Source organism: Labrus bergylta, chromosome 17 (assembly GCF_963930695.1).
Source record: "Labrus bergylta chromosome 17, fLabBer1.1, whole genome shotgun sequence".
Lineage (NCBI taxonomy): Eukaryota > Metazoa > Chordata > Actinopteri > Labriformes > Labridae > Labrus > Labrus bergylta.
The window spans coordinates 25,056,955-25,081,455 of NC_089211.1; the positions used below are offsets into that span (position 1 = coordinate 25,056,955).

General features: G+C 42.9%; 1 protein-coding gene and 1 long non-coding RNA gene across 6 annotated transcripts in view; one reads left to right on the forward strand and one right to left on the reverse strand.

Moving 5' to 3' along the window:
- The window catches only part of mast4 (microtubule associated serine/threonine kinase family member 4), a 129,383-nt gene that overhangs the window by 2,283 nt on the left and 102,599 nt on the right, over nucleotides 1–24,501 (forward strand). For all 3 annotated transcript variants that reach the window (XM_065965306.1, XM_065965308.1, XM_065965307.1), the window contains exon 2: nucleotides 24,068–24,221. In XM_065965306.1, the coding sequence (XP_065821378.1) occupies nucleotides 24,068–24,221 (154 nt within the window). The remainder of the gene's footprint in view (nucleotides 1–24,067; nucleotides 24,222–24,501) is intronic.
- Nucleotides 2,037–5,791, reverse strand: LOC114921301 (uncharacterized). Of its 3 annotated transcripts, XR_010668971.1 has the most exons (4): nucleotides 5,482–5,791; nucleotides 4,733–4,789; nucleotides 4,424–4,587; nucleotides 2,037–2,698 (listed from the first exon to the last, which is right to left on the reverse strand). It is a non-coding gene; the product is annotated as an uncharacterized lncRNA (long non-coding RNA). The 3 variants fall into 3 exon arrangements; XR_010668969.1 differs by lacking the exon at nucleotides 2,037–2,698 and having other exon boundaries at nucleotides 3,375–4,587; XR_010668970.1 differs by lacking the exons at nucleotides 2,037–2,698; nucleotides 5,482–5,791 and adding an exon at nucleotides 4,885–5,051 and having other exon boundaries at nucleotides 3,375–4,587.

Here is a 24,501-nt window from a genome sequence, read left to right on the forward strand (position 1 = left end):
AAAAATCTTTGTTGCATTGACGGGCGTCTCTGGCAAGCAGAAGGGAGGGAATCATGTTTGTGCAAAGGATTCCTTTTTTTTGTTTTATTAAGGAGAAAGAAAAAGTATTAGAGATGCATGATCCACTTTATTTCAGTTCCAACCCAATTCTGATTACATATGTACAGACTCTGATTTGAATGTTGTTGTTGTTGGTATTATGTGTAAGGCTACACATAGCTGAAGTAAACCTATCTTGGCTTCAAGTACAAACAGGAAGCAGCAGCAACTGTCAGGTTTTCAAATTAACCCTCTGGTTACCTGTGTCAATTTTGTGGACACTTCAAAACTTATTTTACTAATAGTTTGGTCATTTTTGATGCTATTGCTTTCACTTTTCACACAGGTGGGTATTTTTACTATTTTTTTTAAAATAATTTGAACAATTTCAGTTTTATTTATATATATATATATATATATATATATATATATATATATAAATAAATATGCAACACTTGTGACCCCGTGTCCACTTTTTGGACATCTGGTGCTATGTGTCGCAATTAAATCCAGTGCGCCTGAGGGTTAAATCTTTCAAGCTGAAGTTAAAGAGTTGTACTGTTGATCATCGTCTGAACGTTCTTGATGATGATTTGAAGCCAAATCTTACAATTCAGTCTGAATGTCTTCAAAGTTGGACTGTGCAAGCCGAGGATCATGAAAGTGCCCAACGATGAGTCTTGATCGGTGACGCGGATTGGGGCAGTCAATCCGATATGTAAATAACGTCAATATCAGACCCGATACTGTCCCATCTCTGAAAAGTATCGAGGGTAATATTGTGAGGACGTTGCATTCCCTTTACCGACTGTTCCGCCATCATCACATCTGTAAACGCTGCTTATGAACCTTCTAGGATCTTTAAATCTAGGCAGCTGATATTTCCTGAATACTGAATGTTTACCTCTCTGAATGAAATATTCCTAAACTGGGGCAACCCAGACTCCTCTCCTATAGAGGAGCTTACTGTTCTTGTGGTTTGAAATCAGGAAACAGATGTGGGGGAAAAAAGAGGAAGTCAAAAATTCATGTCTCAGCTCTTCGATTTATACAACTCTTTAACGAGACGCTTCTGCAGACTGGTTTGACTGGCTGGCTTCAACACAATACTGATGTTGTGCAAAAGGTGTGTCTGAGGTTTTCAAGCACCTACCTGACCTGTAAACATTTTCTACATCATAATACCATCAGTCTGACTGCAGGCTGTAGGCGTGTCTGACTGTGTGATCTTAGAGGGGGGGAAAAAACAGAAACTTGTGCAACATTATCCATTTCTCACTTTCTCGGATGCACGTCGGCACAGGTTTGAAAATCAGGACTTTTCTGCATGACACAAGCTTTGCCATCAAAGTTAGGAAAGCTACAGATATGCAAACGGGACTCATTGCATTTCAATCAATCAGTCAATCTTTATTTGTAATTCACAACAGATGTTATCTGCAGACACTTTTCCAAAAAGAGCTCATCTAGACCGCACTCTTGTGTTGTTAATTACAAAGACGCAACATAAATCCACCCTGATTCACAGCATGAAGAACTTCCTGTAAGAAAGCCTGTTTCCCCTTTTTAAATGGTGCCAGATTTGTAAGGAACATGCCTTTGTGGGATGAGCAGCAGAGCTGAGTATGTGGGTTGCGCCCATGGAAAACTTGCCAAATATTCTCTGCCAATGCCAAACAGCTCATTCTGCTGTTGACTCTCGTTTGGTGTCGTTTAGAGGATTGGATGATTGAAGTCTGAAGAAGAAGAGTCAACAGCAGGATGAGCTGTTTGGCATTGGCAGAGAATATTTGGCAAGCTCTGCTGCTCATCCCACAAATGCATGCTCCTTACAAATGTGGGAAATAAAACCGGATTTCCAACGGTCTACAATTTAGTGCCAAGAAGCATCGTTACAATACAAAAAATCTACCAAACACAAATTTGCTTACTTTTTGTGATGATGTTTACACGTCTTATGAGACTCTCTCCAGCATGTAGGTTGCCCCCCCCCCCCCCCCCCCCCCCCCCCGGTGTTGGTGTCGTGTTTGCACAACACTGGTGGTGCTTCACTTATTTAGTTTGGCTCAGTAACACTGTCACAGTCCGTTAGCTTAACAGAGCGAGGACTCTTATTTCCTTCTGACTCAAAGTGAACCTTTTTTAAGGTAAACCACTGAACTCTGGGGTTGTAATGTCATATGATCTGCAAAAACATATAATTTGGAGTAAATGCCCTGCACACATTGTTGAACATCAGTTACAAACATACCTGTTGAAATAAGGCATATAGTGAATAAAGCTACATTTAAAAAAAACGCTTCAATCTCACAGATCTTCTTCAGACATCGTCGAGTCAACATCACAATATTCACAAACACAAACACACTCATGACGCAGCAGCTGATTGTGATCTTCATCTCGACAACAAATAAGAAGAATTGAGACGCTTTCACTCTCAGCCTTTGGTTTAACATTTCACCTGTTGGATTGTGGTCTGGGTCTAAGAGGGCATGCTGCAGTCAGGTGAAGCTCAAGCTCTCTGTGACCTTTCCTTCTCAGCGGGGAGGGGGTGGTGACGTTTATTCCCTGTGATTGGTGCACGACCACAGTGACCTCTACGACCTCTGTGCTCTAATGAACCTGCTGCATTATGTTTCCTTTAGTCCAGATTGAGATTCTGTTGATATAAAGACAAAATATTCTCATTATAGCGTTGTACAGCGGACTCTGCTGCTTCGTCCAACACCTCTGCGTCGTTCTTTTTACCTCATGCCCTGCCTCAGGAGCCCCCCCGCCCCCCCGCCCTCTGCTCCTGCCTGACAGCGATAGTCTCCTGCTGTGAGGTGCATGTATGAACATCCAGGAGGATTTCAGGGGTTAGAGCTCCTGAAATTATCTAGAAAATTGCTTTTAAATTAAACAGAAAAATGAACCAAAACTTAGATCTCATCAAACAAACTTCTACCGGGCGTTGAAGCCAGTTTCAGACTTGGCATCAACATCAAATTAAACCAGAGAAGCGTGTATTAATAGATCAACCCTGTGACCTTTTTCTCCTGCTCTCTTTGAAATGTCATTTCTAAATCCCCCCCCCCGCACACAGAACCCACAGCAGATGAGATGTAATATGACCTGTAACACTGAGCTGAATGGACACAGTCCCGAGCTCAAACACCACAAAGCAGGTCAGCCCTGGGGGGGGGGGGGGGGGAGTAACACTATCGGCTTAATCAGGGGACCCTGACCTCCTGATCTATGCGTTACTGCCACGGAGTTAAAGAAGGAAAGTCTTCTGAGAGTCTTCTGAGAACTCGCATGACGTCACCCTTCCTGACTTAGCCCCCCCCCCCCCCCCCCCCCCCGTACTGGGTTTCAAGAAGGAAGAAGAAGATTACTACGACAGCTTCACTAAATCAGTCCACTTTCATGGACGGTGACAGAGGAGGGGGATTATCCCACACGTAATCTTTGTTCTTACTCACGCGAGATATAATAGCAGGAATCGATTTAAATAAAGTCTTTAAATGTGATTTTTCACACTTAAATAGAAATCAAGTATCTCCTCTGAAAATAACTCTGTGAGTCATGACTGTCTACAATGGGTGTAACACCCGAGTCCCACTGTCTGTGATGTTTTCAGAGTTTTCAGAGTCCTATCTTCACTTTGTTTACATCGCCCGGACAGCCGGCTGACTCCTCCCCTCGTGTATAAAAGTTGTTTAATTGAGGGACTAGAGAAAAGAAGAATAACATACTGTACTCACTGCTTAACTGTGTTTCTAGATCACGCTCATTAGTTAGCATGCTAACGCAACAATGCAGCGCGAGTTGTTTTGGTTTCATGCTGGTGCTCAAGGGCGACATCTGCTGGATCAAAAAATCACATATAAAGCCTTTAAGAATCAACAGAAATAGTTCTGAAACCAGATGATGTGAATAGAGCTGTCAAGTCGTTTTTCACACACGCACTCCTGAAAATATCTAGATCATTTCAGGACGACTGCTCCGGAGACTCCTCACCTCTTGTTCACATATGATCCTCACAGCTGGAGACTTTCCCTGTCAGACTTTCTGCAGAAAAATTACTCAGTCTGGCAGGAGAAACTCTGAGTGAAAAACTCGGCTGTTTGCGTTCACACATGCAGCTCCTCCTGGAAATATCAGGAGTATTTTCAGGAGTTTTCTGCAAGTGTAAGAACCCTATGTGTCACAGGTGTCAGGTACCAGTTTTCTACGAGTTACTGACGCACAGTGTGGAATATAGCATTGGTTTTGAATGTCTGACAGCACCAGTAATGTTTTTTTTTTAAAGATTTATTTTTGGGCTTTTTGTGCATTTAATGACGAGATAGGACAGAGGATAGAGTTTGAAATCAGGGAGAGAGAGAGAGTGGGGAATTACATGCGGGAAAGGAGCCACAGGCTGGATTCGAACCCGTGCTGCCCGCTTGTAGGATCATAGCCTCCATGCATGGGGCGAGCGCACTAACTACTGCTCCAACAGCACACCAACCACCAGTAATGTTTTTAATCCCATCCTCGGCTTCATCCTTTCATATTTACAATCTGTGGGGAAAAAAAGGCAGAAAATTGAACCTGTTCAGACAAAATGTGCAGCAAATCCAGGCACAAAAAAAACAACAAAGCCAGAGCGCAAAGGCCTTTACGTGTGAGTTGTAGTTAATACAGGTAGATGAAAAAATAGACACACCTCCCCAGAGACCAGAGAGACCAGGTTTAGGTCCTCAAACAGCTCGTTGTGCTTGACCTGCAGTGAATCAGATAAAGATACTTCATTTACACACACGACAAAAAAGAAGCTGCAGTTCCTCATTTGTTTTTCTGCCAATCAGCTTGATTCACCTGAAAGTGTAGACGAGTTAATCATAAAACATGTAAATCACATCAGATGGATTTCTGCTCCTCCCGTCGTTCACATGTTTGAACTCGACTCGCTTTAGCTTCATGCAGCACTTTTACAAAGAGTCGTTAAAGTCAGATCATGTTCATGAGTCTCACACTCTGCTTGCCAAAACACACAGGCTGTCAGCCCCCCCCCCCCCCCTCATAATCATAAACCCTGTGTGTCACACTTTCTCCACCTCTCATGTTGTGTAAACAGAGCTGTGGGAACGGCTGCTGCTGGTTCTTTAATACCAACATTTCCTTTTTGTTTGTCACATTCATTTTAACTGCTGCAACAACAAATGTTTTTTTTTCCCGACGAGGAGGAGGAAAGGTTTGTCATGAGCACCAAGTCTCAGCCTGAAACCACACTCATAAAGTGAGCGTTATGAGAAGTTCTCAAAGTGTGAAGATCAGAGGACATTTCACAACAATAATGATTAAATATCCTGAAGAGGATTTCTCTCTCTCTTCCCACACGCCTGGTTTTACTCTGCAGTCTTCATGATGACATCACCTGTGTGTGTGTGTGTGTGGGGTGTGTGTGGTGGTTACCTGATAATTACGTTGGATTATCTTCAGCACATGAACAACTTTCTCAGGGGTTGGGTTGAGAGGAAAATGCATGGCATGCACTGCAAAACATTTTGGTGATTAAGGACCAGGATGTCACAATGGTTCGTTTGTAAAGGAATATCTTTTAGAGGAGAGATGCAAAATTAATAATCTGTGAAAACATCAGATTCAAAGACAGTCAGAAATGTTTGTAGCTCTTAAGGGAGCAATATGTAACTCTGACACCTAGTGGTCAAAGTGGGTACTGCAGTCTAAATTCTAAACATTGTAGAGAGCTGTCTCCCCCCCCTCCTCTCTAGAGTGGATGCTCACTCAGGTCACCATGTGGTGGACTCTGAAGCTTCAGTGTTTATCCAGCTCTGCATGGGTCTGTAAACCTTTCTGTGTTCTAACCTCTCTCCATTTTTCAAAAGCATCTCCAATATTGATCCTAGTTTGAGCACGTTTCTGCTCGTGGAGCTTATTAGAAACATGCAGAGGCTTTTTAGGTCGGGTACAATCACTTCTATCTGAACCACTTCTCTTGACCGCTTCCATCGCTGCAACACCTGTTGACCTGATAACTGCTCTCATATCTGGCAAACCGAGGGGCGTCCAAAACGGCCGTGTGAGGGGTGTGCCTTAAAACCGCCTACCTTCTCTGTTCTGTCGTCTCTCCCAGAAGATTAAACATAACTGTGGGGGGTGCTGATGGCCTAGCGATTTGCGCCCCATATACGGCTGCTATAGTCCTCCATGTGGACAGCCCGGGCTCAAGTCCGACCTGTAGCTCATTTCCTGCATGTCGCTCCTCTCTCTCTCTCTCTCCTGGTTTGTCTTTAAACATATTTTCCTTTCCTTCATCTTCTCTCCTTTATACTGAATTTAGCACGTTCATTTGGCATCCATTTGTCTTCATCGGTTACCCAGCAGGCAGCTTCAGTCAGTGTTCGATTTGTCTCCCGTGAGGCTGAAATAAAACAAAGAACGTGGACTAAACATACGCCCGCTTGTCCTTTGGGTGTGTGTTACATGAAATGATAGGACTGCATGGAGGCGTGAAATCGTTTCAAACAAGATTCATGGACCAAAAGAAAAAATAATGAGTTCCTTTAAAAAAAGGAGAAATGAAACATGTGCGAGTGTTGTAAGTCATCCCACGTCCAAAGATAAACAGTAAACGGTCGTGGTGAAATGAAAGTCTTCCCCCTGTGGAGCCGTTTGCTCCAAAACAAACTTGGCACTCTCCCCTCAGTGAGTAATGACTTCGTTTCAAACGAGAGCTAACCATGTGTGACACTTGGCAACTCCGTAAACTGCATTAACCGGAGGATTGAAACGGCTCGACAGGTTTTTTAAAGATTAGAGCTGCTGTGTTTAGATTAGCAAGGCGCTTCATTTATCACATGGAGGACGTGTTTGTTTGTTTGTTCTCTGTGGATTCATTCAGCACGTGATTGAAAGGACCGTGTCAGGAATGTCGTTTTAAATGAACACGTTTCAGACAACTTACTACAAAACCCTTTAGTCTGATCTCTCAGGGGAAACACAGTTCTGTCTTCAGGTTTTATTTTACCTTAAAGATAAATGTTCATCACAGTGGTCTATAAGCTCTGATTGATTCCAATTGCTATAGCGCTTTTTCCTGTTTAAAGGCGCAGTCACACTGGCAATCTGTACCGTGCCATACTCGAGCGTGATTGGCCCCCCGCTGCGCCATTCCCACGTTGGCCGGCACAGCCTGTGGTCACACTGGCCAGGGCTAACCGTGCCTTAAAGCACGATTACCTCGTAATACAACGCATGCATGCTTTATGTTATTATGAAGCGTGCTCAGTTGACGAACAGGCGGTGCTGGAGCCAATTCTAGCTCCCATAGGGTGAGAGGCGGGGTTACACCCTGGACTGGTCGCCAGCCAATCACAGGTCACCAGTTAACCTAACGAGCATGTCTCTGGACTGTGGGAGGAAGCCGGAGTATCCGCATGCACAAAGAGAACAACCTTACAGAAACTGTCCAATGGGTTTCCAACCACTGCTAACCATGCTCCTGCAGCCAGCCTCTAGTGGACACTCATTGAACTGCAGGATTGTGCACTCCGCATTGGCTTCATTTTTCAACAGCGGAGGATGCCGCTTGGTTACATCCAGTGACGGTTGAACTTGTAGTCCATCCGTCCACTCAGCAGCACAGAACTTTTATTTGTTTCAGAGCATCACAGGAAAGAGAAACACTAAACTCAAACAGTGTCGTCATTGTCATCAATCAGGACGCTTGGAGGGAAGTGATTGGTTCTGGGGCTGCAGCTTGCCAACATGGTTGAATAATTTCTCACACTCAAAAAAAAAAAAGTCAAACTCTAAATGTGTTTTTCTCTCTGTTGGACGTGTGTTTGTGTTCAGGATTCTCCTCTACCAACACACGCAGGGTTCACCCTGAGTACGATCGAGCCTGTGAAGACAGTTATGTAACAATCGTGTGGTTCTGGAGGAGCTTGTCAAAGAGTGAGAAATAAACCCTGCATGATGTTGTCATTAAGAATACCACTGCGTGTGCTTTAGGACTGCAAGTGTAGAACGAAAAGTGTGTGATGAGAGCGGGAGGTTTGGAGTTAAAGGGCAACGTCACACACACAAACAAACACTACCCATGCAGGTACAATGAAAGCAGGAGTAGTGGGAGGTGGGGTCAAACACACACACTTATTTGTTGTCGGTTGAAGCTGTGACGTTTTGGGTCATAATACATCGAAGTTGAAATACACACAAAGCAAAAATGTAAAGTTTCTTTGCAGATGTAGTTGAATGTTTTATTACCCGCTTTGCTCACATTCCCTCGTGTAAATTGAACTGTTGTGTGAAAGACAAAACGTGGGCACTCATCAAGATGCATTATTGGAAAAGCAACATCCAGGGTACCATGAGCATATCTTGGCCTCTGTTGTTCACATTTAACTAGAGTTAGGGCCATTATTTTATTCAAGGGAGACCTGGCCAAGGCAGGCAGCAGCAAAAACACAAAGTTACAGACGGAGACACAAAGAGGGACAAAGTACAACTTACAAAACTCTACATTTCACATTAAAATAGAGAACCATCCATGAGTGAAATCTGGGAGTCAAATCTGTGGGTCAGCAGTTCGAGCAGTCGAGCTAAAATCAATCAATCAAACTTTATTTGTATAGCACTTTTCATACAACAAATGTATCCCAAAGTGCTTTACATCAACATTTAATCAAACAGCAACAACATGACTCCCTCCCCCAACCCTATCTCACAATCCAAAAACTAAGTTAAAGATAACTAGATAAGAACATCAAAATCATTAACAACCAACAACCATTAAGATTTGTAAACATTTAAGGACACCAGCTCTTCGAGTTTTGACATTATTCTGCAACAGATTCCAGGCTGATGCTGAAGAATACCCAAAAAAGCCGATTTTCCCAACTTCTATCTGAGCGTTTGGGACAGAGGACAAAATGACTACCGTTTTTCCAGGGGCAATATTTGCACCTCTGTGACATTTCACCACCTTATATGTGTAAGTCTTGGACCGGCAATGTGGGGACAAAGTGATCCCCCCACTGTGCCACCTTTTGAAAGTAGTAACAGAAGCGTTACAGGGGCGAGACAGGATTGGCAGAGCCAGCAGGGGAGCACAGCGCTGTGTGTGTGTGTGTGTGTGTGCGTGCGTGCGTGCGTGCGTGCGTGCGTGCGTGCGTGTGTTGAGCTCCCGCTGTGCTCTGTTCTCTAAGGCTCCTCCGTTACACAATGTGAATTCAGACTTTGGAAATTGTACCCTCTAAAACTCAAGTCAGATTAGTTTTTTGTCCTCCTCAATTGTTGTTGACAAAGTTGATTACTGAAGTCCCGACCCTCGTTTTGATTGGTTGGTGAAGGATTAGTGAAATTTAAGAGCGCAGCAATGCTCTAAAAGTTGAACCATGTCAGCTGAAAAGCTCGACAACACACTGTGGACGCTGATCTGCATTGGTTCTGTAAAGACAAAGAACACTGTTACCTTTGCCTTACAGATTGCTGTAAACACTTAAAGGGTCAAACATGGTCGGTGATCTTGGCTTTTGTTGGCTCTTGTTATGCAATGTATGGGAACAGCTAACATAATGATTGAGTCCACCACGCCAGAGTCAGGAAACGGTTCATTGTTTTATTAATTCATGGATGGAGCGCTTCGCCTCGAGTCTGTGGAGCTACACATTCATCAGCTGGTTAGACCTCGGAGCTGTGTGTGAACGATCCAAATTAAAGATCTATTATGAGACATGAAGAGTATTTTACGAGGACAGGAATAGACAAGAATCTACAGCCTGAAGGCAGCGTCTCTGGATGACTGTGCTTGTTTGTTTGGGTGGAGCAGCATCGTCGAGCTTAATGTATGAAAACAATGAGTCACATGGCACGCGATGATGTCATTCGATCCTGATGGGAACTTTTATGATTCAACTTCTTTATGACCAACATTTTTATTGTTTTCAAATCTTTTACAACAGTACAATACCAGACAATAAATGACATAGAACAATACCCAACAAGGGAAACACTATCAATGCAAGACAAACAGAAATTATAATTAAGTTAAATTAAATACAGGAATAAAGCAGGATGATTAAAGGCTTTTTATGCAATTTTTTGATCCAGCTGATGTCGCCCTTGAGCTCCAGCATGAAACCAAAACAACTCGCTGCATTGTTGTGTTAGCATGCTAATGCTAGTGATCTTTATTCTGCTGGTATCTTCACACTGCATGTAAATTAACCTGAAATGAGCGTGATCTAGAAACACAGTTAAGCAGTGAGTACAGTATGTTATTCTTCTTTTCTCTAGTCCCTCAATTAAACAACTTTTATACACGAGGGGAGGAGTCAGCCGGCCGTCCGGGCGATGTAAACAAACTAAAGTTAGGACTCTGAAAACTCTGAAAACATCACAGACAGTGGGACTCGGGTGTTACACCCATTGTAGACAGTCATGACTCACAGAGTTATTTTCAGAGGATAGACTTGATTTCTACATTTAAGTGTGAAAAATCAAATATTAAGCCTTTGAAATATATGTAAATAAATAAAAACTTAAAAAAATAAAAATAACAAAATTCCACCACATGATTATTTCAGATTAGGCTGCATGGAAGAGTTAAATTGTCCACCTTTTACAGAACATTGTGTTTCATGATTCAACTTCAAAATGTTGCATTAGGTTAGAAAATGATCATAATGAGTTGTTAACAGTCTTATCTCCTTTAAACCACCTGAGGTAATCCTTCAGTTTGTTCTGTGTCCTAAAGCTGGAGAGGCTGCCTTGTCACATGTTGCAGCGATGCCAGCTTTTTGAGTATCAATATTTGCTTCAGTTTGACAATATTTAACTCTCCCTGCATGTCGGGTCTGCTCCTGTGGCGCGCCCCTACATAAGCAGACGTTTATTTAAGCAGGCAGCCTGTCAGGGTCACACACTGTGTTAGGTTATGCTTTGTAGCTAAGAGGATTAACACAATCTGGTTAAGACTCTTTCTCACTCCTGCGGTGGGCCGAGTCAGTCCCAGGGTTTGATTTTTGACTCCTCGTCGTTCCTGCCCTTTGTGTGCGTGCACTTTTAAAAATCAACGCAGTGTGCAATGACGGAGCGTTCAAAGTGACACGGGAGCAGAGTTAGAAAATGTCTCTGGGTCGGAATTTACCTTCATGTCGGTGTTCTTCATCAGGGGGGTGCAAGGTAAGAGACTCGGACAGCTGCTGGTCGGGTTAGGTAACGAGGGGAATGGAGAGGTTCCTGTAAATACTTTGATGAACGTGTCGTGAACTTGCATGTGTATCACTCCTTTTAGTTATTTTGTCTTTTAAACTTGGATGACTTTGAGCAGAGAGTAAATAAAACACATTCATTTAAGTGTGTAAAGGAGACAAAACATGTAGTGATGATGAATCACAGTCTTGTGTTGAATCTGTGAGATATTCAATTCTGCAAAAAAACCTTTTTAAAGATTTCCTTTTGGGGCTTTTTGTGCCTTCAGTGGAGAGAGAGGACTGTGGATAGAGGCGGAAATTAGGGCGAGAGAGAGAGTGAACAATGACACTCAGGAACTCGGAAAGGAGCCACAGGTCGGATTTGAACCAAGGCTTCGAGGACTATAGACTCTGTACATAGGAATACAAACTAACCACTCAACCATTGGCGCCCCCTAAACACATTTTATGTTGAACCCTTTTAAGATCTTCTGGAAAAAGAAAAGTGTGTGGTTGGTTGGTTACTCCAGTCTAAACTGAAGTGGTTTGAATCAGAGGTCAAAAAAAGATCTAAGAAAGATATCGGCCGATATATCGGTATTTGGGTTTTTTCTCTCCCTAATATCGATATCGACCCCCCCAAAAAAATCCCATTTCAAACGTCTTGAACTGTTAGTTCTGCACACTGTCATTACAACACCTTCAGTAAATAGTGAGAGATGTTGGAAGGAGAGAAGACCTTTAACTCTTTCCTGGAGATATCTCTGCAAGGTGCATTAATAAAAGATTCTTCTGTCTGAAACTGAATTTGGAAAACTTTGACTTGCAGAATGAAGCTCCTTTTCATTTGTTGTAGTTTGGCACTAATTATCACTAATCGCTGCTCAGAGCGAGTTTATGATTCATTGTTTAATCAGAGACAGTTTGGTACGGGCTCGATCAATCAATCATTATTTGTATAATATATAATAACAACAGTTATCTTGTGATGCTTTTTCAAAAGGGCAGATGGGATAATATGCAGGAAAGATTTCTCCTTTGTATTCCTCGCTTTCCTGTTGTCCACGTTCCCTTGCTGTTGAGGTGGAGGTCGGAGCAGACCGTGCATGAATGAGGACGGAGGTGGGGACGACAGAGTCTGATGGTGTAGGGGAAGGTGTCCGGCGATAAAGTATGGCAGGAGTGAGCCATCTTTGTTTTTCACATCAGCTGTTAAAAAGATATTGTTGTCTTTTCTTTCTGTTAAAAAAAATGGGAAAGTATCGACAGTGGTATTGAGAAATAATTGGACACTTCATGAGTCTTGATAAGAGTATCCATGTCTACAAAATGTAAGCGTCCCCCAACCTTAACCGTTACTTTAACAAGTTAAAAATTCTAATTTCTTGGCACCCTGAGTCGTTGTCTTTCTGATGCGTCTTTTATGTAACCGTCCTGATGATCGCTGCAGATTTAATTTCCTTCAGGATAGATATGAAGTTGAATTTTAACTCTGCAAGTTTTCAGCACTTTAAGACTTGACCTCTTCTTATATTCAGATTTTAAAGGCAGACGTGTTAGAGACTGTTCATGACCATACTGTCATCAGCTGATCTCAGGCTCCAAAGTCTCCCTGCTGCTCTAGATTAAATCAAACACATGCATCCGTACTTCAAGTGGCTCAGCTTGTATGCAGTAAAAACACATTTCTCTCTGAAAGGAAGTAAGAGCCAATGCTTCAAGTCATGACATCCTGAAGACTTCTTAAAATGGTCAATTTGACCGAACTGGCCGAGGGAAGAATTTGTGTTTTCTTAACTTGAGATGATGTCAACAGGAAGCTGAATTCCCCCGTGAGAGAAAACACACACAGGTCAAATACTCAAATAACTCCAGAAGGGACAGAGTCAGCGTTATGAGATTTATAACGAGCAGCGCCTCTTTGACTGTAAACGTGTAAAGTTAAGATCACACACACAGACGTGTCACCTCTAATGTGTGTGCTGTTTGTCTCGGGAGTAAACACAAAGATCCTCAGAGTGCAGAGAGACGAGAGATCCAGGCCTGGGCTGGAATCCGGGGGAGAGTTGAAGCAGACAGATGTTGGGTGACGAGGTCGAGCCCGAAGAAAAAGTTTGTTCTGCTGCAGACGACCCTGAGAAAAAGACTCCATCTCTGGAGGTCACGGCACAGAGTTCACTCATGTAAGCATCGCAGGACGTATGTAAACACTGCTTCTGTTTGTTTAAGGGGCTCGGAATAATGTTTACTGAAATTGCAACAATTTTCCCTCCTCTTATGAATTCCAAGTTCTGCCAGTTGATCCTCTTGCTTACACTCTTCACTCCCAAGCGGTGATCGTCCAGTAATGTCTTAGCAACCATGACGAGGCCTGCCAAGCTTTAAGTGTCTCCACATGCTGAGGTGGTGAGACGGGAGAATAAAAAACACAGACATGATGACAACTACTGATGGGATGTTCCCAGCTGACTCACTTCCTAGTCTGTTAAACCCAAACTTAAAGGCAGGGTTGGTCATTTCCTCCAGAAACACTTTTTAAGATTCTGGTGTAAATTGTCTTTAGGTGCTGACAGAAATGAATAACTCATGTTCTCTGAAAAAGGATCAAAGTAAATCCATCATCTGTATCAGTTTGTAAGTCTGTAAAAACGTTGACCAATGTCTGCCACGAGGTACCAATCTGATGAACCAATCAGACGCCTCCCTGTCTCCCTGCTCGCTCTCTACCTCTTGCGTGCTCTAGCTCACACTCAAAGAGCGTCACCGATGACTTTAGGAGTTTAAACTGAGAGTTTACTGACCGCTGAATGAGACATGAGACGACGTAGTTTCTACACAATGACAGAGATGAGCTGAGGTCCACTTCTGGATGTAAGTGAGGGGGCGTGGCTTTAGAGGGAGCACAGAGGGGAGGGGCTGGGTGCAGACGGAGCACTGAGGGAAAGCTACTTTCAAAATCATGCTCGTTTTTAGAAAATGACCAACCTGAGAGCAATTCTGTTTCACCCAAAAGTCTACAGGAAAGAAAACAATCAGAAAACAGTCACAAATTTAGCACAATTTTATAAACCATTTGGCTGGTAAATTTTGTAATTTTGTTTCCTGAGTGTGGCTGACGTGCTAGCACCGCCGATCCATCCTGCAGCTTAACGTCCTCATGCTCGTGTTGAATGTTGTTACACATTGCTCTGGTTGATGTGCAAGTTTAATTTAAGACAGCCTGCAGACAATTTCACCTCCATTTTCTAGATCAAAAGATTGCCAAAGTGCGCTGCTCCTACGAGATGCCTTGTGTTCCCCTGTGCTTGTTTACATCCTGTTAGTAGAGTGAGGAGAGCAGAACCGCTAACCGGAGCTACTACCAGCCTATGGCTACAGACCCAGCTGGTAGCGGGCGACTTAGCATCACTGACTGGTAACTGTTGTAGCGACTTGGAGGTGATGAAGTTTGAACTGTTTAGTTGACTAAACGCGCTCTTCTCAAAGGACAGCAGCTCTACACTTCGGGGTTGCACAGACTTGTTGTCGAGTTGACTTTACAGATGTGTGATGACGCTTTACGCCTGATGTCGACTAATAGCTTATCAGGTTAGAAAATCGAACACTGTGATTGAACACGTCTATGACCGTGAGTTGGAAAAAACGCCATGTTTTGTTGGATACTTAACAGCTGTTGTTTCTTTACATGTAAACGGTCTACTTTCAGCAGTATACGTATTACCTTATGCAATTAAATATTTTAGCTGTATGCAAAGCATTCCCTTCTCCTGTGGTTTTATTGATGACATCATCAGCGACTAGTCAACATCGACTCGACTATTATAACATGACTGTCGACTTAAAAACATCTGAAGTCTACCACCTTACCAAGTTATGCTTTTTCAGTTAGGATTGGAAAACAATGGATGGAGAGTTAAAGCTTCATTGATGACATGAAAACACACTTACGACGGAGGATTAGGGCCACGTTAAAATTGTTTTATTTTTTTATTTCAAGATTAAAGTCGTAAATTCACGAGATTAAAGTCGTAAATTTACGAGATTAAAGTCATAAATTTACGAGATTAAAGTCGTAAATTTCTTATTAGTGAAAAAGTTAGGACAAGATGCTCCATGTTTGTCATTTGAGAACAGGATGCTGCTGCTCTTCTGATGTAGACTAAAATAACCACTTTATTCTTTTATTCTTTAAAGACTTTAAGACTTCTACTTTCATCATTTTCACGTAGGCTGGTCTCAAATTTGTTAATTTACGAGATTAAACTCATAAATTTACGACTTTAATCTCGAAATGTAATTTTTCTTTTTTTTTAACGTGGCCCTAATCCTCTGTCGTACACACTTTTTGAGTTTGAAGTGAATTTTTTGGGAGAAGTTTCCCCGTAGTTCTTCAGCTGAGTCGCAGATGTTTTTAAATTGTGAAAGCGATGATATGATGAAACAAACCTTCAGCTGTTGTCTAGAAAAGGATATGACGGAGAAACAAAGAGAGGGAGGGGGCGAGTGAGACAAAGGGGCAGCAGCAGTTAGCTGTACGTATGGACTTCTCTCTCTTCCTGTTTTACTCTCGTCGTGTCTTAGCAACCAAAGCTTGAAAGACAAAAAAAAAACACACTTTGTTCCCGCTTAAAGGTCTCTTTCATCAACCCGAGTGTGATGAGAAAAACAACACTTCCTCACAATCCTTCTAAGAGAATTAACATCCTGCGGTGTGAATCCGTTTGCTCCTTCAAACAAAAAGCTTTACATTTATTTTTTCATGTTGGAGATCATGACACAGCCTCTTCACCTTTTGGGATGCAAAACCTTTCCATTCATGGACGTATACGATATTATAATCAATGCATGGCTGATGAAAGCAGCAGGGTAAATGATTGCCCTTAATGTGCTTCCACTTGTGTTGTTTTTTTTCACAGTCGAGGCCTCGTGGTCTCGTATTTGAGACCACATGTGAATATCTCAGAGTTTGCCTTGGCTTTGGCTCTTGCAGTATTTATGACTCGACCTCTGGGGCGGTGACCCGAGTGGCAGTTTTATTATTTTTTTCTGCTCTTTCATCGTTGCATTTGCCCGCGTAGGATATACAACTCTTCCTGCTCCTTTGTTTCTCTGTTTGTTTGAGTAGCTGTAATTATACTTTACTGTGTGTGTGTGTGTGTGTGTGTGTGTGTGTGTGTGTGTGTGTGTGTGTGTGTGTGTGTGTGTGTGTGTGTGTGTGTGTGTGTGTGTGTGTGTGTGTGTGTGTGTGTGTGTGTGTGTGTGTGTGTGTGTGTGTGTGTGTGCCAGTATAGACATTTTGTCTTTCATGTGTGGTGGAGTTTGAATCAGAAATACTTTATTAATCCCAGGGGGAAATTTGTTTGCTACAGTTGCTTATAACACCAAAAATCCGTAGGAAGTACAGATAAGTTTCACAATATAAAATAAAAATAGTATAACAATATAATAAGCATAAGTACCAAGTGAAAGCAATAATAAAGTAGAATACACACTGATGGATTAACAGCGTAGATATTGCACGGTTCATGTATAGATTGCACTTTTGATGTATAAATATTGTCCAGTTTTCAACAGATTGCACAGTTTTAGTAGAGAAATAGTCAAGGTAATAGTCCAGGAAAATTGCAGACTCAGTGTCTGACTCTCAAATGGAAGAGTCGTTGAAGGGCGACAGCAGGACTGAATGTTTACTTTACTTCCTGTATTTGCATATTTAAAAAAGTGACAGTTAGGGCGTCGGATAGCCTAGCATAGTAGCGGTTATCTCGAACGCCTCCATGTGCAGAGCCTACAGTCCTCGTCTTAGGGACCTTGGGTTAGAATCCGACCTCGACCTGTTTCTGCATGTCATCCCCCACTCTGTCCTCCAGACATTTCCTCTCTCTCTTTAGCTGTCCTGTCTAAAATGGCCCAAAAAAAACATGTAAAGATGCCAGGTTATAGCTGTAGGCTGATTTCCATCTCTTATTGCCCCGATATGTGGATGATACACTCGTATACAAATGAACGTGGAACCCCCCACACGGGTCACACAACAATGCATGCAACTCTTAGCAGGGATGCATTTGTTAATATATTAAAGAGGACATATTATACCCCCTTTTTCCATCTTTTCAAACAGTCCCCCTGTAGTCTAAATGAAACATCTGTGCTGTGCTTTAGTCAAAATATAACATGAATCAAGCACCAGAGGAGGTTTGTGACCCTGTATAAACCAGCTCTCTCAGAACGCTCCGTTTTGGTGTGTGTGTCTCTTTAAATGCAATGAGCAATTCTGCCTGGTTTCTGTTGTCCACACACAGATGTAGTTTGGTCATTACAGCTTGGACTACAAACAGAAACCAGAACCCTTAACCTGCTGAAACACCCCCCCCCCCCCCCCCCCCCCCCCGTGCCACTCTGATATCACCCTCGGGAGCTGGGTGAACATTGGACTTGGATATACATACAGGCAATAAAACATGACTCCAAATAAATAACGGTGTTGCTCTGTAACTACAGGATGTGTCAATGATTCACTGTTTGCTACTTAGCTCGCCAAAGTATTGCAGGTTGAGTCTATTAGTCATCTGTGTAATGTATTGTGTTTTCAGACAATACACTCCCTGTCTTTTTGAGTGATCTTAAATATCTCAAAGTGCAGCAGCATCGTCATATTATAACCTGCTGCAAGAAGAGAGGGAGCAGTGATGGTACGCTTACAGTCACAGGGTCGGAAAATACTTAAATGGTGCCAATGTATTTGTGCAATTCAGAGTTCAGGAGCGTGCTTGCAGAGCGGGATTTTCTGGCACAACCTCACCAACTACCACAGTGCATGAAGAGTGAAAGACTTGAAGAGGTCAAAAAGCTGCAGCAACACTTGTAGTATGAAGAGCAACTTTATTAACTTTATTAGTCCGACGCATTTCAGCTGGTGGATTTCATCAGGGTCATGATGGCTGACTTCATCAGGGTCATGATGGCTGACTTCATCAGGGTCATGACGTGAGCCCGTGACGGTCATGACCCTGATGAAGGATGACTGATCCCTAACCACTTCCTGTTTCTGTGGTTGAGTTAATTTCCTAACCTTCTATCTATACCAGAAGCGCCTTAATTTACGTCAAAATAAAAGCGCTGTGTGTGTGTGTGTGTGTGTGTGTGTGTGTGTGTGTGTGTGTGTGTGTGTGTGTGTGTGTGTGTGTGTGTGTGTGTGTGTGTGTGTGTGTGTGTGTGTGTGTGTGTGTGTGTGTGTGTGTGTGTGTGTGTGTGTGTGTGTGTGTGTGTGTGTGTGTGTGTGTGTGTGTGTCTCACCTGTTTTCTGTCTGATCTCTGCTTTCACAACACAACACTGTTGGTAGTGTCCACTGTGTGTGAGGGTGGAAAAGAGGAGGGGGGGGGGAGGTCAGGTTTGATGCTGCTCTCGGGAGCTCTCTCTCTCTCTGCGTGTCTGTGCTGCGGGCGATCAGGGAGGGAGGTATGCTAGGTGAAAGGGCAGAAGCTGCTGCCAAGAACTGCAGTGTGTGTTTGCTCCCTGCTGTACACACACACTCACACACACACACAGAGCTAACGGCTCACTGAGAGCTTTACATGTAATCAAACAGGCATTTAAAGGGCTCACACCCACTTTTAAAGTCACTGCAGATGTTCTGGATGGGCAGAAGTTCATCTCCTCTCCCCCCTGATAACATCTTCTAAAATCTGATACACTTGAAGCAGGAAGTATGGGATCACTGATTACAACATGATCTTCTCTAAATTGGCTGGTATTGATGGCCGAGCTTAGTCCATAAAAAAAAAATCAAAAAAATCTGATCTTACTGTGCAGCTTTGGCTCCCTGCACAGTTTTCATTGGATCACATTTCTGTTGTGGTGTATCCACAGAGCCAGGAGGATGAAGGCGAAAGGTTGCAAGGATTCCAGGCTTTTCTGTTTGTTTGTTGTGTGTTGGGTTGTCAGGTTGTACTCTGTGTTACCTTAGTCTGTGTTCAACCCTGGCAGGAAAAAAAACACTGTTTTGTATTTGTCAGTGAAGATTAAAAGAAGTCTCTTATTTTTCATTTTGCCTGTTTTTCTCTTTCTGAAGTATGGCTGCAACAACAGTCATCCTATGGCTAAATACGTATAATTGATACTCCATGTTTGCATCATCAGTAAATGTAAAAGTAAAGACTTGCACTTTCCTGGACCGCAGACTTTGACCCAGAGCGATGATAAGAGAAACCTGATGGCTGATAATCTTATCTCAGTTTGTTGCTAGAACGTCACACGACTGCGCTGATAAATACGATCTGATTCGTCTTTAAAACAAACAAACAAAAAAACACAGACATGCTGTATAACTTCTCTTATCTGAGGTTTTTAAAAGCGTATGAACAAAAAGCCTTAAAGCTCCCGTTATGAAGATTCTGTTTGTGACGATTACGAGGATTCAAATGATTTTAAACCCTTCAAAACACAACATCCAACCCATCACGACAAAGGGAATAAAGAAGCATTAGCCTCATTCAGACTGCTGTTTCAAGCCGCCATATTTACATCCCTGTGGCATTTCTCCTTCAGTCCGAGCGTCAGGGAGGTGTAATTGATCTCCCATGTACTGTCTTCAGAGTAAGTAGTGTTGATGTTGCTTTAAACTTCATTTCTTAAAGGTCACATATCCTCCTCCTCTTCTTCAGTGTAAATAAGTCTCAGAGCTCCTCAAAACATGTGTGTGAAGTTTCTTGTTCTAAATCCACTCTGATCCTGTATTTGATCATGTCTATAAACCCCTCTATTTCAGCCCTGCTCAGAACAGGCTGTTTCTGTGTCTGTACCTTTAAATATGTAAATGAGCTGTGTCTGACCACGCCCCCTCTCTGGAAGGGCTTGGGTGTACTCGGTCTTTCTCGCTCCATGTTCTATTGTTTACGGTGAGAAAGCAGACTCAGAGGGGAGAACAAACACCTAGCTGTGGGAGTGTCACCCACCTGGGGGAGGGGCTACTGCCCTTTGTGATGTCATGAAGGGAACATCTCCAAACGGCCTGTTTGAGCACACGTTTTCTGAAAAGTGGAGCAGGCAGAAGACGGAGAGGATGGACTTTTGTCATCATTGGGGGGTTTGTAGACGGACTAGGGACACATGTTAGTGTTAGAGGTGTTAGTGTTATTTGGCATAATTAAAAATGTCTTCAATTGTGATGGTGCAGCCCGATTTATTGCCCGATTTGGTATTTTCTTCGAACTCAGTTGAGATCTCTAGTATTGGATTTATTTACATTTGCTGAATCCTGATTGAATGCTTTGCCCGGACTTCTTCTCGTGTTCTTTCTGAGAGTTTTAAGAGGTTATGTAACAGACCTGCTGCACATCATGACATCTTCATTGTTGTTCTGCACATAAAAATAATCTCATACCGTCATACCTCCATGTTAATGTTGCTGGAGTTTGTTTACTCTTTAGGTAACGTGTGTGTGTGATCTGAAATCTTAAGAAGCAGAAGATGCAAATGAAACACTTTGTCATCACTTCATCTCGGCCTCATCTGTGCCTGCTGGCTGAATATCAGGCGGTGGGTGTGTGGATCACTTTGTTTTCACTGAGGCAGACTGTAACAGCTCCAGTGTTGCAGGGCGGCTGAATCGTGGTCAAACAAGAGATGCAAAACAAACTCTTGCAGGGTGTTTTCACATTAGGCACGATACAGCAGGTCGCAGTATGCACATAGTCGGTTTGCAAATCCGCCCAAGAAGCAGAAAGAAGAAGAAGTAACCATGGCAACCACTCGCTGACTGAGTCCGTCCTGCTTACTGTGGATGTTTTTGTGATTTCTGAGACGCCAACAACGACCCTCTTCCTGCTTCCACAACTACTGGAGGATGAAACGGCGGCGTGCTGCCTGGATACGACTGTTTTTGAAGTGACAGGCGCCCTTTAGAATGACGTCCATACATCGGTCCACTTCCTTGTTTTAGCAGGGATGAGTTCACATCTCAAGTACATATGAATCGTGTCTGAGACCAACTCTTGAAGCGGACTCGGGTACAGTATCTGAGTACAGAGTACATTAACTGGACTTTGGGGTCTAGCGTTCTCAGATCCGGGCTCGGGTCTCCAGTGTGAACCCACCCTAAATGATACGTTTCTAAAGCTTCTAGTGAGGAAACGACTGCTCGCTTCCTTCTCACCTCGAACATTTATCTGATCGAGTGTGACACTGTTGTGGAAAACTGTTCATTCAGGCTTCTTTTCTCTGAGCCCGGCAGGAGGTTATATAATAAAACAAAGCAGCACATCTCAAGTGTCCACTCTCTGTTTGAGCCCTCTGGACGTAAACAGAGTCGCTGTCTGTCTGTGTTTGGACATGCTGCGGCCGAGGTGTGATGTATCAGTCCTCCATACTGTTAACACACTCACTGTTTGGTTTCCTGTCCTAATGTTCAGCCGGCTCGACCTACAGCAGACGGTCTGAGGGGCTTCCTATACCCTTCAGTCATGTGGTCTGAACATTGTCTTTTGGATTATTGTTGAAGAGTGAGAAAGTCCAGGAAAATGGCCGACTCATTTCTCATTAGAAACATACACAGTATACTGTCATTATATATATGTTGCAGATTATTTCAAAGACTTTACAGGATTCATGCAGAGAAACTTTTCGTCCTGCAGTTAAACTTATTCTACTTTGGAGAAACAATGATGAGCAGTGCTGCAGAGCTCTTGAGAGCTCCAGCATCTCTCTGTGTTTATATCTGCGATCAAAAGACTCCATAGATCACAGGATGATTAAGACTCTCTGATACTGAAGACCCACTTTGAGGCAGGGAATTTCTGATTTGCTCAGACAGGACCAGGAAGTGCTGATTCCAGGAGGCCACCATGTCTTCTTTTTTTGTCTTCAGTCTGGGTCGAGTCACTCTCATGTTTGCATTCTCTGAGAGGTCAGGGCGCCCTTCAAAGTTGTCCTTTACAGCACCGGGGGTCATGAATCATCTCAGAAAAAAGCAGAGGGTATTTCCTTCCACTGAGCCGTGGATATCTTTGTGTTCTCAGGGAGGGCCTCTTCCTCACCGCCGGCCATTGTTGTGAGGTCTGAGCTTCTCGCAAAGGTCATTATCTTCTGACAATACAACAGACTGACTCTCCCTGTGGTGATAGTCTAATCCACTGTGTTGTGTGTTTCAAACGGATCATTTCTTTGATGCAGACAGATTGGCTCTTGTCTCTAGAGCCTTTCCTAAAAATGCATCTTTTTTTAGATACTTTATTTATCCCTGAGAATCCAATCTGACTGTCTTTATAAAGCACATTTCAAATCAACAAAAGTTGACCAAAGTGTTGCACACTCAAACACAGACGATGTAAAAAGAGGTAGGACATAAAAAGTAAAAAGTAAGTGCGATTTACGGTTTGGTTTAAAAACAGGCGGTGTGGAGGACAGACCAACATGTGGAGGTAAAGTGTTCCAGTGCTTTTGGTGCTGTTACTAAAAAAAGGCTTGGTCGTCCCTTGTGTTTCAACCTCGACCCTGGGACAGTCGGAAGCGATATGTTGATCTGAGTGATGAAAGACAGGGTTTCAAAAGGTCAGAGGTCAGGTATTGAGACATCACACACATGCTGTAGGCCTGAAATACACACATACACAAACAGAACATATGGACGTGCACTAATGGAGAGATTTCAGAGTGAGGGGACTGCACACAGGGGGCGCCCCTGACCTGTTTGAGGTAGTTCAAGCAACCAGACCAACGTCCATGTTGGTCCATACTGAGATTTGAATTGGTGACCCTCCGGTTACCAACCCAGAGTCCCTTTACAAACCATCTCTGACAATATTTCTGTCCATCCATTATCCGTTCAGGGTTTGCAGGGGGTTGAAGCCGATCCCAGCTGTCATTGGTCGAGAGGCGGGGTTACACCCTGGACTGTTTGCCACTCAATCAAATCACACTCACATTCACACCTAAGGGCAATGTTCAGTCACATCTACATAGGCGCTCCAGATAATGGCCTATTTCTAAGACTGTTTGGTCTCTAGTGGTCTCTGGGTGTGGCAGCCTTACAAGTCTTAGATCAAGAAACTGACCCACAAAACTTATTTTGTTTGCCAAACATCATTTGAGGAAAGTCCTGGAAATCCCCACGCTCCATCACTTGGGGAATTCAATTCTAGATGTGCAGTTTTATTTTTCATAGTGGTGCATAAATCCTTCCGCCATCATGGAAAGCCTAAAGGCAGTTTTACAAAAGTAGATTTTGAGGTTTTTGTTTCGATCAAACTTGAGTCTCCGGAGATGTTGAAACTCGTCTGTCTCAGTTTTATCCTCTGTAAAACTTAAATGGAAAGAATTCTGTGATCCACTTTTTTTTTTACAGCAAATGGATTTTATTGTGGAGAAGGACGGTGGATAGAGTGGCAAACTTTGGGAGGGAGTGGGGAAGGACATGCGCTGAAGTCCTCGAGTGTCAGAGTCTTACCTGGGTCACCACACTCCTGATTTTTATTTTACACAAGAGGCATTCTCACATTTCTCAACTCCCTTCACTTAGGCAGGAAAGGTTTGCATTTTGGAGGGAATTCAAGGAATTTACTTTGATTTGTTTCTCCTGCATATCTTGATGGTGTGTTGCTCGTTACTGCCTTTGTGTCGTCTCTCCCTGCAGCCTGTCAAACTGATGCTCTGACCAAATGGTACAAAATACAGTATGTCCTGATCAGGATGATGTGACCCATTTTATTTAACAGGACTTCTAATGCTGCGATGAACTCAAAGCTTTTTCTATTACTTCCTAATTCCTAATAAGATCAACCTCTGTGTATTTTGAAAAGTATTTTTTTAACTCACAGATATTTTCCTCCATCTCTTCCTCCAGTACGACCACATCCTCTACCCCCCCTCGTCCTGCCTCAGAAAGTCCAGCGACCCCGAGCTGACGTTTGGATTAAGTCCTGCTCTCAAGTTCAAACGGCATCTCAGTGAGGATGGGAAGAACGTCCGCAGAAGGAGCCTTGGGGGAGGACTCACAGGTAAACGTTTTAGATGTGGTCCCCCTGTCTTAGGTTGTCATCAGTATTTGATCTGCTTTAGACGGATTGATTCTTTCGAGTACAGAAGAACTGATTCTTCATTGCCAGATCTCTACAGTGGGCTTCTACACCAGCTTCCTTTTTTGTTGACTTTTATTTTCTTTATTTTAAATTCTGCACCCTTATTATCTCTAAAATATATATTTTTTAAGATTTATTTTTGGGCTTTTGACTTTATTAAAGAAGCAGTATGTAACTCTGACCCCTAGTGTTTTAAATG